The sequence below is a fragment of the Narcine bancroftii genome, chromosome 3, assembly GCF_036971445.1.
Source record: "Narcine bancroftii isolate sNarBan1 chromosome 3, sNarBan1.hap1, whole genome shotgun sequence".
NCBI lineage: Eukaryota > Metazoa > Chordata > Chondrichthyes > Torpediniformes > Narcinidae > Narcine > Narcine bancroftii.
The window spans coordinates 144,195,801-144,209,313 of record NC_091471.1 but is presented as its reverse complement, the minus strand read 5'-3'; the positions used below and the strand labels follow the sequence as shown (position 1 = coordinate 144,209,313).

At 41.7% G+C, this 13,513-nt stretch overlaps 1 protein-coding gene across 4 annotated transcripts in view; it reads right to left on the bottom strand.

Annotated features, from left to right (window-relative positions):
• Positions 1 to 13,513, bottom strand: part of maml3 (mastermind-like transcriptional coactivator 3) — a 639,372-nt gene that overhangs the window by 580,842 nt on the left and 45,017 nt on the right. For 2 of the 4 annotated variants that reach the window (XM_069925339.1, XM_069925341.1), the window contains exon 1: positions 8,494 to 9,456. The exons of 1 other annotated variant lie outside the window; for it this stretch is intronic. In XM_069925339.1, coding sequence (XP_069781440.1) covers positions 8,494 to 8,913 — 420 coding nt within the window. In that variant the 5' untranslated portion in view covers positions 8,914 to 9,456. Of the gene's footprint in view, positions 1 to 8,493; positions 9,458 to 13,513 lie in introns of those variants that run through there. One more of the 4 variants, XM_069925340.1, reaches the window with a different exon arrangement.

The following is a 13,513-nucleotide window of genomic DNA, read 5'->3' as shown; positions in this document are numbered from 1 at the left end:
CTCCTGAACAGAAATGTCCCATCCAGATTAGTGACTGTGGGTCACCAGAAATCTCCTATACAGAACCAAGAAATTTCACCTTTAATTTAATCATTGTTCTCCCACTTTAGGGCAAAGCTCTTCATAACATACAATGAATAACACATAACCCAAGTATGGTGAATAGAACGCAACTCATCCCTTTTCATTATGTATCTTGTCCATCTTCCCAAAATTCCTCAGGTTAGTGACTAAAATAGGATTTCTTGCTTGCCAAGTTATTTTTTTGATCTTGTGTCATATGCTCAAGATCATAAATTTGCAACTCTTTATTTCCAGTAATTAATGAGGAATGAGAGTTTATTGCCATGGACAGAGACACCAAGGTTCTTGCTGCAGCCAAACAGGTACACAGGATCCACCAACTACACAGAGTACATTACCACAATATTCCAAGATGGAAAATCAGTAATAACTAATAAATATAAAAGGATAGATAGATAAATAAATATTTAAAGTTGCAGTTAATGCAAGGAAGGAAAATCACATTTTTATTGCCTATGACAACAGAACTTGTCTGCAACAAAAGTTCCAGCAAAAGACTGTCAACTGAAATTCAGTGAGGGAAGTGGGGGTGGGAGCAACATGGTCACTCCAGCCACATTCCAAAGCATTCCATGCAACAGGAACTGTTGACTAAATTAACAAAAACAACCTCCTGTTTGTGCTGGTTGAAATAGTTCACCAACTAAACTCCCCACCCCGACCAGCCATCCTCTCAGCTACACCCCACCCACTCATCACAACAGAAAGCACTAAAAACAGGGCAGATTAAAGGCTTCCTATTGCAATTAGTCGCATGTTAAATAAAGACTCGAGGTGGGTTGGGGGAAAGCTGAGAGTCACAAATTCGTACTTTGTTGCGCACTTCTCTTCTCCAGTACAGCATGTGCCCCCTTCCTAAAACAAAATAATCACAAGAAATTCCCGCCTCTCCAGATATGAAAAAAATCTGAACAAGGATAGCATTAGTGCAGGGTCAGTATCCTCTGTTCTGAGCACATGTGAAAACTCCACCCAATAGCAGGCCCTAGGGAGTACTGATCTTTTGGTATTAATTAACTGAATAATTGCTTTTAATGAAACAGGCACTTGAAAAGTAATGTTGCTGTAATATTTTAGATAGTGTTTAGATCTCTTAAAGATACAAGTTTCGTCAATAATTAACATACGCTTTCGAAACCAATCAGGAGCTGTGACTCTTGCATTTTCATTTTTTATTCCTTTAAAAAACTTAATTGATAATAAACTGAAGGGAAACCAATGCTATCAGACTTCAACCATGGTTCTCACCTGTGTAAAGCAATGTTAGAATAACTTGTAAACAGTGGGAATGAAATCCCATTGCTGACTAAAAGTAGCTTAAAGGAGTAAAATCTTAAAACAGCACCTCCCACATTAGCACAATCAGTTCATTCCAATATAAAGAATCCACGTAGTTGATAAATACTTGGACAGGAGAGAACCAGGTCATTCAGCCCACAATATCTATGTCAGCCATCATACATATCTATATTAATGCCACACCCTTACATTAATTCTCTATCCCTCTAATCATTACTCAGTAAAGTACCTGTCCAGATGCCTTCTAAATGTGGTCACTGTTCTTGTAAATTATTTCAGTTACCAACTAGTCCCTGCAAGAACAAATTATCCCTCAAATCTTCTTTAAACCTCCTCCCTCTCACTTTAAGCCCACACACTCTAATTTTAGACATCCCTACAAAGAGAAACAGATCAAGAAGTTGATTGCCTTTTAGTTGCTATGGATGCTGTGTGACCTGCTGAATTTCTCCAGCACTTTCCTGTACTGCACGAGATCCCAGGATCTGCCAATTTTCTTGTTTGCTACCACACCCATGTCTCTCATAATTTTCTGTCACATTTCCCCATCATATTTCCTCTCAGCCACCTTTACTCCAGGGAAGAGACCCAACCTATCCAATGTTTCTTTAAAAAAAAAACACTTTCCAGTATAGACAAGATCCTTGTGAATCTTTTTTGCCCCCGCTCTTGCTTCGTCACATCTTCATGTAGTCCAGGATCCACAACTGCACACAATAGTCCAAATGCAGCCTAACCAGCGTTATGGGCAACTGCAGCATGACATCTTTAAGCAAAGTGAAAATAGATGGGGTTATCATTTAGATGCTGAAACATTGCAGCGTGATGCTATGAAGAGGGGCTTGGGTATGATTGTTCACGAGTCAGACAAAGTTAGCTTGAAAAGGTGATCAAGAAGGCTAATGGAATGTTGGCCTTCTCTGGTCGACGGATTGAATTTAAGAGCAGGGAGATTCTGCAACTGTTTAGTAAGGATGGGCAAAATAACCAACCTGCTCCTATTTCTTATGTTCTTATGAGGAAGGAGGAGGGCCTAAATTATTCTGTTTAACACCTGAGTTTTGGACATGCACAATGTTTTCACTGACTACTGCATATCCAACAGTTTAAAGTAATTTTGGGTTTTGTTACATTTCCTTGAAACAATGACATATGAAATTCCCGAAGGGATTCACTTGATCTCTTGCTCTAATTGCAACTGTAGCTTTATGATGACCTGTGAAGCCAGCAAATCAGGCAGTTAAACCCTGCTTTCTCGGCAAGTGTCAATTCCACAACATGCACACCATACAAAAAAAATCAGGCAAGGCAGGTAATTCTGTCTCCATTTCTCTCTGCCCACCCCAAGCCTGGCAATACTGTCCAAAATTGTACATTAAAAAATAGTCAAAAGCAAATATGTTACAAATGCTGGATCTGAACTGAAAACCACATTTGCAAGAAATATTCAGTAGGTGAGGCCGCATCTATAGAGAGAGCAAGGCAATATTTCAGAGACAGGGCATTAAGCTGAAGCATGAAGTTAAACTGGAAATCTGCAGACACTATGATTGTAGTGCAATACACAAAGTGCTGGAGAAGCTCAGCAAATCACATAGCAAAGGGATATAACCAATGTTTTGGGCTGCAACATGAACCATTTTCTTTTTCCATCAGGTGAGGCTTACTGAGATTGCCTTTCACGACTAAATGCCCTGCAAAGACCAATTATTTAGACTCGTATCCAAAGAACTTCCTGGAATTCTTTTTGTGGAGGCTAGATCATTTTTAAAGCAGAGTTTGGTAATTTTGTGATGGATTGGGGAATGTAGGGTTATAGGGAATTGGTACAGGAGTTGAGGCCCAAGGCAGATCAACAATGATCAAATTAAGTGACAGGGCAGACTTGTGGCAAATAGCCTACTCCTACTCTAATTTCCTTCCTTCACTCATGGGACACTCCCAGTATATTCAAAGAAAGGGAGTAAACACAAACATTAAAAATAAAACTAATACAAAAGAAAGCCAGTCACAATGGGGCCACAGGAATTGTCCTTACAACATGCTCCTGACAAGGAAGCTCCTTTCTCAATGATGCCTTCTTTGCACATAGCACACCCTGCGGATAGAATAATAAGAGTGTACCCTGTTACACATAGCCCAAGACAATTCAAAGGTTTCTTGTGCAGTACTTTCAAATGTAGCATGTCAGAACATTTACATTGCCAGTGAAAGAAAAGCAATCAATTTAAATTCTGGCTGCCAGGAGGTTTACGTTCCAAAGTAAGATTATAATTGCATCATTATATTTCACCCAAGTCCTTACCACACTTAGCAGTGGGTAATCATAACTGAAGTTTCCCTTGAAGATCTTCCAGACTGCATCCATAACTATTGCTTGGACAAGGATTATGTGCTGTGAAACAAGATCAGCCATGATCTAAAACAGTGGTTTTTCAAACTTTTTCTTTCTACTCACATTCCATGGGTACTCTGTGATTAGTAAGAGATTATTTAAGGCGGTATGTGGGTGTAAAGAAAAAGTTTGAAAACCACCAATTTAATCGTACCTAATTGACTCGTTATGTGCACGGTTTCTAACTCCAAAGGAAATGTGCCAATGACAATTTTTCCTCAAGCAAAATATTTCACTAACAATTGGGTCTAGAGCAGTAGATCTCAACCTTCCCTTCCCACCCACATACCACCTTAAGCAATCCCTTACTGATCACAGAGCACCGATGGCATAGGGATTAATTAAGGTGGAATGTGAGTGAAAAGAAAATGTTTGAAAACCACTGATCTAAAAGAACATTTGAGTATTATCTTAAAAGCTTCTTGCTGTTGCTGGATCATGAAGATTCAAGCATTCTATGGATCTCCTCTCAAAACTCAGCCCTTTGGTTAGGAAAGCATTTCTGAGAAACCTCCAAATGCATCTTCTACGTCAGTAGTGGCTCTCTATGTGGGAACTGAATATGTAAAGTATTCAAGCAAACTCAAAAAAGCCCACCAGGACAATTAAGAGCATATCATCACTCAGGTCGAGAGGCTTCTGGACGTGGTGCTGCTGCGGGGGCACACAGTAGGTCAGCATGTTTGATGTATCTTGAGAATCTCAAACAGGAGTGCTTAGGAACGACCTCTTGCAGACTGTAGACCTGATCAGAAATGTTGAGTCCCTTTACCTCCACAGATGCTGCTTGACCTGCAGAGTTCCTGGAGCAGTTCCAGCATCTGCAGTCTTGTTATTGAGAGTGGTCGGCCACTCACAGTAGGTTTTGGGAGGAGAGTTGATTTGATTACTGCGCCAGAAGCCATTACTCTTAATATTCCCTCTTGAAAGTTATCCTGCACTCAGGCACACAATGGAGGGATTATATATTCACGTGACATCAACAGATAAATGACAGAAGGCTCTTATTTGTGAGATGAGCTCCACAAGCCTGACTGTATGATTATACAACATTTACAAAGGTTCAAGGGTGAAAATTCCAATGTAATACGTCAAGAGTAGAGGAACAGGAGCTGGAGGTTGGGTCTTCTTTTAATCAGCAGGAGGCTCCAAACACAGATCTAAAGTACAGTGGGACAAGATTTAAAGCAAAGAATTCTGCAGATTTGTCTTTTATTTCAGATGTGGAAGATTGTGGAAATTAAATGCCTGGTCACTGCTAATTCTGAGGCTTCCCTCCAGTAGACAAACACTGCAATCTTCCTCAGAACCTGGACAGAATACTGAAATACATACATGGATTTTTTATTTAAAGCCTTTTTCTTCTTCTCTCCCCCGCTCCCAGACCCCTCATACTAGGCACACAGTCTCCAGGACATTGCATGTACTGTGGCCAAGTCAGCAAATTCCATAAGACAGCAAGTAACATTCAATTCTTCAACTGGTTTACATCAAGATAAAAAGGTGCAAGCACCTTGTGCATTTTCTATTTTTATCCCATCAACATGAATGATCCCAAATACATTTTGTTTGTTTAGTGTTTACATCCTTTCTCTTATCCATTCCACTGCAAATATTTGATGATCCCACATACACTGGAGAGTGAAACAATCATATTATTTCCTTCAATTCTTAGTCATGCTAAGGAAGAAACACAGGTCAAACAACACACTTAGCTGATGCATAAAGCTGGGAAATCAGATATGACCACAGAATTGCCTGCCCTCCCCAATTTTTGTCCAGTTAAAACTATTTAACATTGGAATTTGCTTAAGGATGTACATTTTTCAATATGATATTGATGGAAGTAGGCAACCCTTCCTGTGTCCATCTTTGACTAACCAAACCTTATGAAATTCAGAGAGGCAATGTGCACTGAAAGTGGGAAAATCAGTGCCTAGACCCAGACCTTGGTGGGCGATATGAGGAGCACACGCAAAGTGTGAAAAGTTGCAAAGGTGAAAATCCTCTGCAAGACCATAAAGTTAATTGAAATCCATGCATCATGAACTTAGTGCTGGAATGAACCCAATTAACAAAAATTATTCAAAATCTGATTTCACAACCAAGGGAAAGTAGAACCTGACCAATTGGAAACATATTACTGAATATACTTGCACCACTTCTATTTCAATCTAGAACTTGCTGTCCCTTACTGTTGACCTACAATGCATTTTGAATGAGAGTTGCTTGGTTTCAGGTTTTCAGCATTTATTTGCATTCAGTAGGTATTATGAATTTCCCACTTCAATGGTCAAAAACCATCTCAAATTGCCTATGATTGTACATCCTCTAAACTTCCAACTCTTTATTTAACTTTTTGTTTAGTTAGCTCCAGCTTGGAAGCACATATTGCAGCAAATGTTCATCTCTGTTATTAACCTCTTGTATGGCACTTAAAAAAAATGGCTGTCATCCATCAGGCCACATTAAGTTCTACCATGTTCAATATTCCTTAGCTAAAAAAGGCTCACTCCGGGATAGGAATAGGTTCTTTTTACTCTAGTCATACAAACCTCCTATCCTATCTCTCGCTTTCACCTCTACCAACAAGTGCAAGAAGCACCACGAGTTGCTCTTTCATAAAAGAGTTCATAGTTGAGCTCGCACTACGTTATGAAGAGAAACTTGCCATTAGACCCATCTACACAACAGTTCTAAACATTGGTCACTTAATAATTTACTCCAAACACGCCGCATCCACACTTCTGGTTTCCGCAGCAACTTTCCAGGATCTCCAAGGCCCACTTTCTGCCTTCCATCTTAATTTGATCAAAAAGGGATCATTCTCATCAGCTACTGACCTTCCTTCCACACCCACCAGGACCATCACTTCCTCAATAAACCTCCAAATTCTATCTCCAATATTTCTTTCCTAACCAAGATATTGGAAATGGGTTCACAGCTGCTAGATCTGTGTCCCCCCCCACCTTCGGTTCATCTGCACTCCATTAAGGATTCTTATTCTCACAACTCCAAGAAGACGATCTAAAAAAAACTAAATGTTAATCTCTACAATTGCAAAGAATTATCCCTTATTTTCCAGCTTGATCTCTCTGCAAAAGCCTTCCTTAATACCACGATCTCTATCCTAATCAGCTAAATTGCTGAAACAGTCCTTCATATCTTAACACACCGGCACTGAGTAGGGGACGGGGTGGGGGTTCTAAAATATAGACAAACAAATTAATGCAGGACTAAGAGCAAGGTTGTCAAAAAGTTACCATTGTTTTAACAAGATTTTAATCATATTTTGTCTGCCTGCTCAATAGATCTATTCTGGGATATATTCTGGTGGCTTGCTCTGCACTTATCTTTTAAACAGCACCAACAGAGCAAATTACCAAGTCATTTATCTCATTGCTGTTTGTAAGACCACACTATTAACTGCCACATTTGTCCTTAAAATATCAACTCTACTCCAAAAGTAAAGCATTCGTTGTGAAATGCTTTGCCACCACTGCCTGATAACGCGAAAGGCACAATCCAGCCTGATCCCCGCCATTCTGTGCCATCAGGATCCTGCCCAACACCAACCTCGTCACTCAAGCCCTCAGATCACTCAAGTCCTTGCCAAACGGCATGCTCCAACATCTATTCCTTGCACCCCACCACTACGTCGCCCAGCACCGCACTGGAGTCGTCTCCCGGATCCACCTTATGCCCGATTCTCGCAACACACATTTCCATTCACTCAGTATATGGCGACTCCTTTTCTGGGATTCTTTCCTTAAGCCTCTCCACAACGAATGTGCATGTCCTTTCCCTCCCCGGTCTCCTTATTTAATAAATGTACGAAAACAAGACAAACTGCGATAGGTTTCTTAAAAAATTACATAGACCAAGTAAATATTAACCATATTTTCTAAGCAGTGAACGCTCAACTGAAATTCTCTCTCAACACACATGAATCTTTCAGCGCTTCCTCCATCCATCAGTCAAGTCCCACCCACCTCTTTAAATACAAATCGCAGATCAACTCCCCCTTCACTGAGGCAGGAAATTATAGTAGATTGGAGCGTTCAAAAACATCTCGGACAGATTGCTCTACTGGGGAGGCAGCAAGGAATTAGGGGCTTTCTTTGTGGGGGGGGAATAAAATAGGGATGGGGTGAAGCAGAGGACCGGCGGGGGGGGGGGGGGGGGGCGAAGTTTTGTACTTTGTAGCCTCACAAGCCGATGCGTTCGGGTTTCCTGTCTGAAAGAGCAGTGCAATGTTGTAAGAGATGCGATCTCAGTAAAACCATTTAATGGTGAAAGCGAAAGGCAATCTCGTGGCTTCGTTACACTGAAATCGAGAGCCGAGCCAGACTTGCACGATCTCTCATAAAAGGGCCACGTCAGGTAGCCCTCAATCAAGAGTCAGGTGACTGAAGGATTTTGACTCCAGCCCACGGCAAACGTTCCAACAAGTTACCATTTTCGCAACATTAAACCAAGTTTGGGACTTTAGCGCTCCAGCATGTTATAGATACATTTTGGGGGGGAAAAAACGACAATTTCTCCTGCTAACAGGTAGAGAGGTCTTCCCCATATACCCCCCACCCCCCACGGCGTTTTGCAGCCAACAATCCCCCCCCCCCCCCCTTACTAATGACCAATGGCAGCAGAGAGGCTGTCTGGACCTTTAAACGCTGAGACACAGGCGGGCAGACTTGGGGAAAGTTTCGTCTTACCGCGATCAGAGTATTGGTCCTCTGATCCGCGACCGCCGGCAAGGCGGCCAGAGTGGACGGAGGCTCGGGCTCGCAGAGTTTGCTCCTGTATCCGCCGTCCTGCTTGTTCTTCCCCGTCTTCTTCGCCTTGAGCTCCAGGCACCTTTGGTGAAGCGTCAAGGTCTCCTGGCGATCCAGTTCAATCTGTTGAGCCTGGGCTTGCTGGCGCCTCACCTCGCAGTTGTTGTGGTGCTTCCTGAAGCCCTCGATCCGCTGCCGGAGTCTCTGCACCACGGTGCTGTGCTTGGGGATACCGCTGGCAGTGTTACCGGCGAGCGCAGGGCTGCTGCCGTTTGCAGCCGCGGGGGCCACGAAATCTCCCATCCTTTTGCAAAAACAATGATCCAGGACAACTTTATCTGGAGGTGTGCGAGAGTGCATGTGAGATCTACCCAACAGCCGGCAAAAGAGAAACGCACACGGGCGAGCCAAATTGCACAGGACCCCCAAGCAATTGCTTTCGGAAATAAATAAAACAAAAAACAAACAAGAAATAAGGTGGTGATAACTAACTCATTGCAACCCGGCGCCTTCCAGAGTTCAGCAGTATTAAGCTGCGTAAAGCGATCGTTCTTTTTCTCATATATATTCCACTGTTTCTTCATCAACTCCACTGAAAGATCCGACTATGAGCGTTCATCATTGCAACAAGCTTTTCTCTTTTTGGGGTTTTTTTAAAAGAAAGTTTTTTTTAAAGCTGTTTACATTTGCCCTGTGTTTGAAGAAGCGGATCTACGTTTGAAGACGTCCCGCGGCATTCATGCTTAAAATGCTGGCGCTTTACATGGGGGAGAACACCCTCAACGGGATCGCGAAAGTCGGACGGAACGGCGAGCAGCTGCTTGCTCCTGCCACCGCCGCCACCACCATCACCTCCACCATGCCAGCGCATTGATCTGGGACAATCACACAGTAAACATCAGCCAGAGGCCGTGAGCAGACCCAGGGGCAGCACGCAACACGCGCCACGGAGTCGCGCTCAACTTCGGATCTGGACTTAAACAAGGGGGCGGAGAGGAGGCAACATTTTTTTTAAAAAACGGGACAGAGTTCAGATGGGGGGGGGGGGACTAATGCACCCGAACGGTAAAAAGAACAACGAGATGGAGGCAAAAATCAAGAATGGTGCCAAAAAAAACACCGTTAGAGAGAAACTCCGGGTCAGAAGAATGATACAGATCGATTCTGAAATCCTACAATCACAACTCATGCAAATAGCACAAAATCACAGAGAAAACCAGGCATGGAGCTCATGATTTGTAGACAAGACTAATACATTCAATAAGAAATCCAGGGACAGAATTTTAAGGCTGCATCTGAACCACGGACTAAATCGAGGGGAGGGATGAAATTCTGGCATAGATTTTCTAAGGAAAATCGGGAGTCGTTAAAAATCAAGGGGCGGAGAGAAGCCCAGGGATAGAGATGATATAGAAACAGGACTATTAGATCAACACAGGGTCAAACAGAAAATTTCCTGGTTCCAGGAAACAGAATATGGTATCATAAAGTAATTAAACCCCCCCCCCCCCCAAAACGAGTGCAGAGTACAACTGCACTCAGGATAACTGCAGGAGAAATTGACAGGAACACCAGACAGAGTATAGATAATGGCCTTCAGATTCCAGTAGTAAGGCAATGTTAGATAAAAACCCTGTGACAGACTCTATGTATGGAATCAGAGCTTTTTCAAGATTTTCCTTCTGTCCCCTCAGCAAACAATGGAAAATAGAACTAGGGGCAGTGAAATAAAAGAGAACCATGAGCAAAAATCAGGATCAGTACTCATCTAGCAAGAAAAAGAAGAAAGCTGCACTAGAGTACAAAAAGAAGTAACATTGATCAGAGGGAAGCTGGGGGGGCAGTGTAAAGAAACAGCATCAGGACTAGTTTACCCAATGAGGGGCAGAGATCAACTCTCCTTGCTCAGGCAAATAGAATGAACAGTAAGAAAACAATGCAAAAGCAAAGGCAAACACTGGGACAGAGATAACTGCAAGGATTAGGATTAATTAGATAATAAAAGCAGAGGGAATCTCTGCTGTGCACCACAGGTATGGAAAAGGGATGACCAGTGGGAAAACATGGATATTCAAGAATAGATGGGTACATGTGATGTGCCCTTACCGCAGGAGGCAGGCAGAAATTCCAAGAGAAAGCAGAGATGAATTAAAATTATTCCAAATCTTCAGGGCAGATTGAAAATCTGGAACAGATCATAGTAACCTAATGGAAAGGCAAGTTAAAATGCTGTGGCAGAGTATACAAGGGATAAAACAGAGGAAGAAGCCCCTGAGCCCTATTAATAAAAGGAAAGAGAGGTGACATAGGATCAGAATTTTTATTTGATTTCAACACTGAATGAGGACATTTGGCCCGGTACTTAAACAAGAGCAGATAAAGAGTAACCAAATACCATCCCATATTCCAGCACTTTGTCAATAGCCCTTCAGGGAATGGCTTTTCAAGTACACGCACAAGTACTTTTAAAAACACAATGAAGGTTTCTGCCTCTTCTCGCGAGTCCTCAACCCTCCCACTCCTCTCGGGGAAAAACAAATCATCTTGAATCAATCTGGGCAGAGATTAGGAATCGTGAGGAGGAAATATCATTGGTGGAAGTACTCAACAAGCCACCAAAGAATAACATTACACAAGCAATAAATAAAGAAATAACCAAGGAATCTAAGAATGGAATGGCATTTGTCATGCGGAATTTTAACCTATATTTTGATTAATCAAATTGATAGTGGCAGCCTTGAAGAGTTTACAGAATGCATCCAGGTTAGTTTTCTTGAACAGTGTGTTATGAAACCTACAAGGAGAATGCTATTTATATTGGGTCCAGGTAAAATTATTGATCTCTTCGTTGGAGATCATCTCTGAAAGAGTAATCATAATATGGATGAATGGTTAGTACAGATGAAGGGTGAGAAAGGAAAATCCCAAATTATTGTGCTACACCTAAACAAAGGAAACTAAAATGGGATGTGGGAACACAGGCTATATGGTGGAACAGTTGAGGAACAATGGAAGACTTTCAAAAATAGTTTCCACAATGCTCAACAAAAATATATTCCAGTTAAAAACAAAGCTAGTAAAGATAGGGGTAGCCAGCCATGGATAACTACGGAAATTTAAAAAAAGCATCGAACTAAAAAGCTAGCAGTGGTTCTCAACCTTCTTTCCACTCACATCCCACTTTAAGTATTCCCTATGCCATGGGTGCTCTGTGATTAGTAAGGGATTGCTTAAAGTGGGATGTGGGTGGAAAGAAAAGGTTTGAAAAACCACTGTTTTAATCGTACCTAATTGACTTGTTATGTGCACAGTTCCATAACTCCAAAGGAAATGGGCCAATGACAATTTTTCTAAAGCAAGATATTTCAGTAACAATTGGGTCTAGAGCAACCTTCCCCACCCACTCACATACCACCATAAGCAGTCCCTTAGAGCCCACAGAGCACCGATGGCATAGGGATTACTTAAAGTGGTATATGAGTGGAAAGAAAAAACATTGAGAACCACTGAGCTAATGCATTCAAAGTGTCTAGAGTAGTGGGAAACTCATGTTTTGAACATTATATGCCTTGGCCAATAAGTGGAAACATTCTCCCATCATGCCACCTTTAAGAATTGATGAATGTACACTCCAAAGTATCTCTCTCTCTCCTCCTCCACATTTCTCCCTATGCTGCTAGTATTGAGTATTCCATCACTTTGTTGTGCTTTCCTCGGACTTTTCTAGATTGAAATTCTCTACCTTCCTGCAGTGCAGACCTTGCCTCTGTGCTTGTCAGCCACATACCAATTTCTACGGTTAGCCTAGCAGTAAGTGCAATGCTATTATGGTGCCAGCAACCTGGATTTAACTCCGGCACTGTCTGTAAAGAGTTTGTATGCTCTCCCCACATCTGCATAAGTTTCCTCTGGGTGCTCCGGTTTCCTTCCACCTTTCAAAAGTTGCAGGGGTTGTAGTTTAATTGGGATATTTGAGTGGCATGGACTCATAGACTGGATGGGCTTGTTTCCATGCTGTATGTCTGAAATATGAGCATAATATAGTCAAAATCATTATTATATAACAAAACACAATGGATCCTATAACTTAGCACAGTGGAATCCTATCACCCATAATCCTTTGCTTCCTGCCATTAGGTCTATTTTAGATCTTGCTTTCCATTCTCCATTCTCCCTTGGATTCCATGGGGTTTTACAGTTTTGATCTGCCTGCCATGTGAATCCTAGTTAAACATCTTGTTACTTTACAAGTCCACAAAGCTTTTTGTCACCTCAAAAGAAAATCAATTTGTTAATCAGATATAACTATCCTTTTGTGGTGAGATGTAATTACATCACTAGGTCACCAGGGGTCATCCCGGTTATCTTGTTTATAAAGCAGTCCAGAGCTACAGTCTAGCCTTCCAGGTTCGTCTTGCAGAGAGACAAGACCTCTTAGTGTACATATTAGTTTATTAAAGCTGTCTTATACTCGCACTGCTGGTGTGGTTATTGTCAGTACACCTTTAACAAATCCATGCAAATTGTTCTATTCATTTCTGCCTTTCTAAAGGAAGCTTTATACTGTCCTCAGAAAGGTCTCCTATAATTTGTCACCTCTGGTTAAACAAAATGGTCCTTAATCACCTGTTTAACTGTTTCCTTCCTTTTTGAAATAATGCCACAATGTTAGCGGTCCTCCAATCCTCTAGAACTATTCCCACAGCCACGAAAGCTTAAACAATGGTCATCATCACTCCTGCAGCCATGATAGACTGAAAACTGGTGAGGGGCACAATGAAGTTTTTCCTTTATTTTTCCAGAAATACTGAACCTTTTCGAACTTCCTCCCTTTCTATGTTTATCTCATCCAATGTTTCACGGTCTTTCTCCTTAACCAGAGTATTGCCATTGGCCCGAAACTGTGAAAGATCCATTAAGAATCTTATGCACTTCTGTGCCTCCACAAGTATGAATAAAA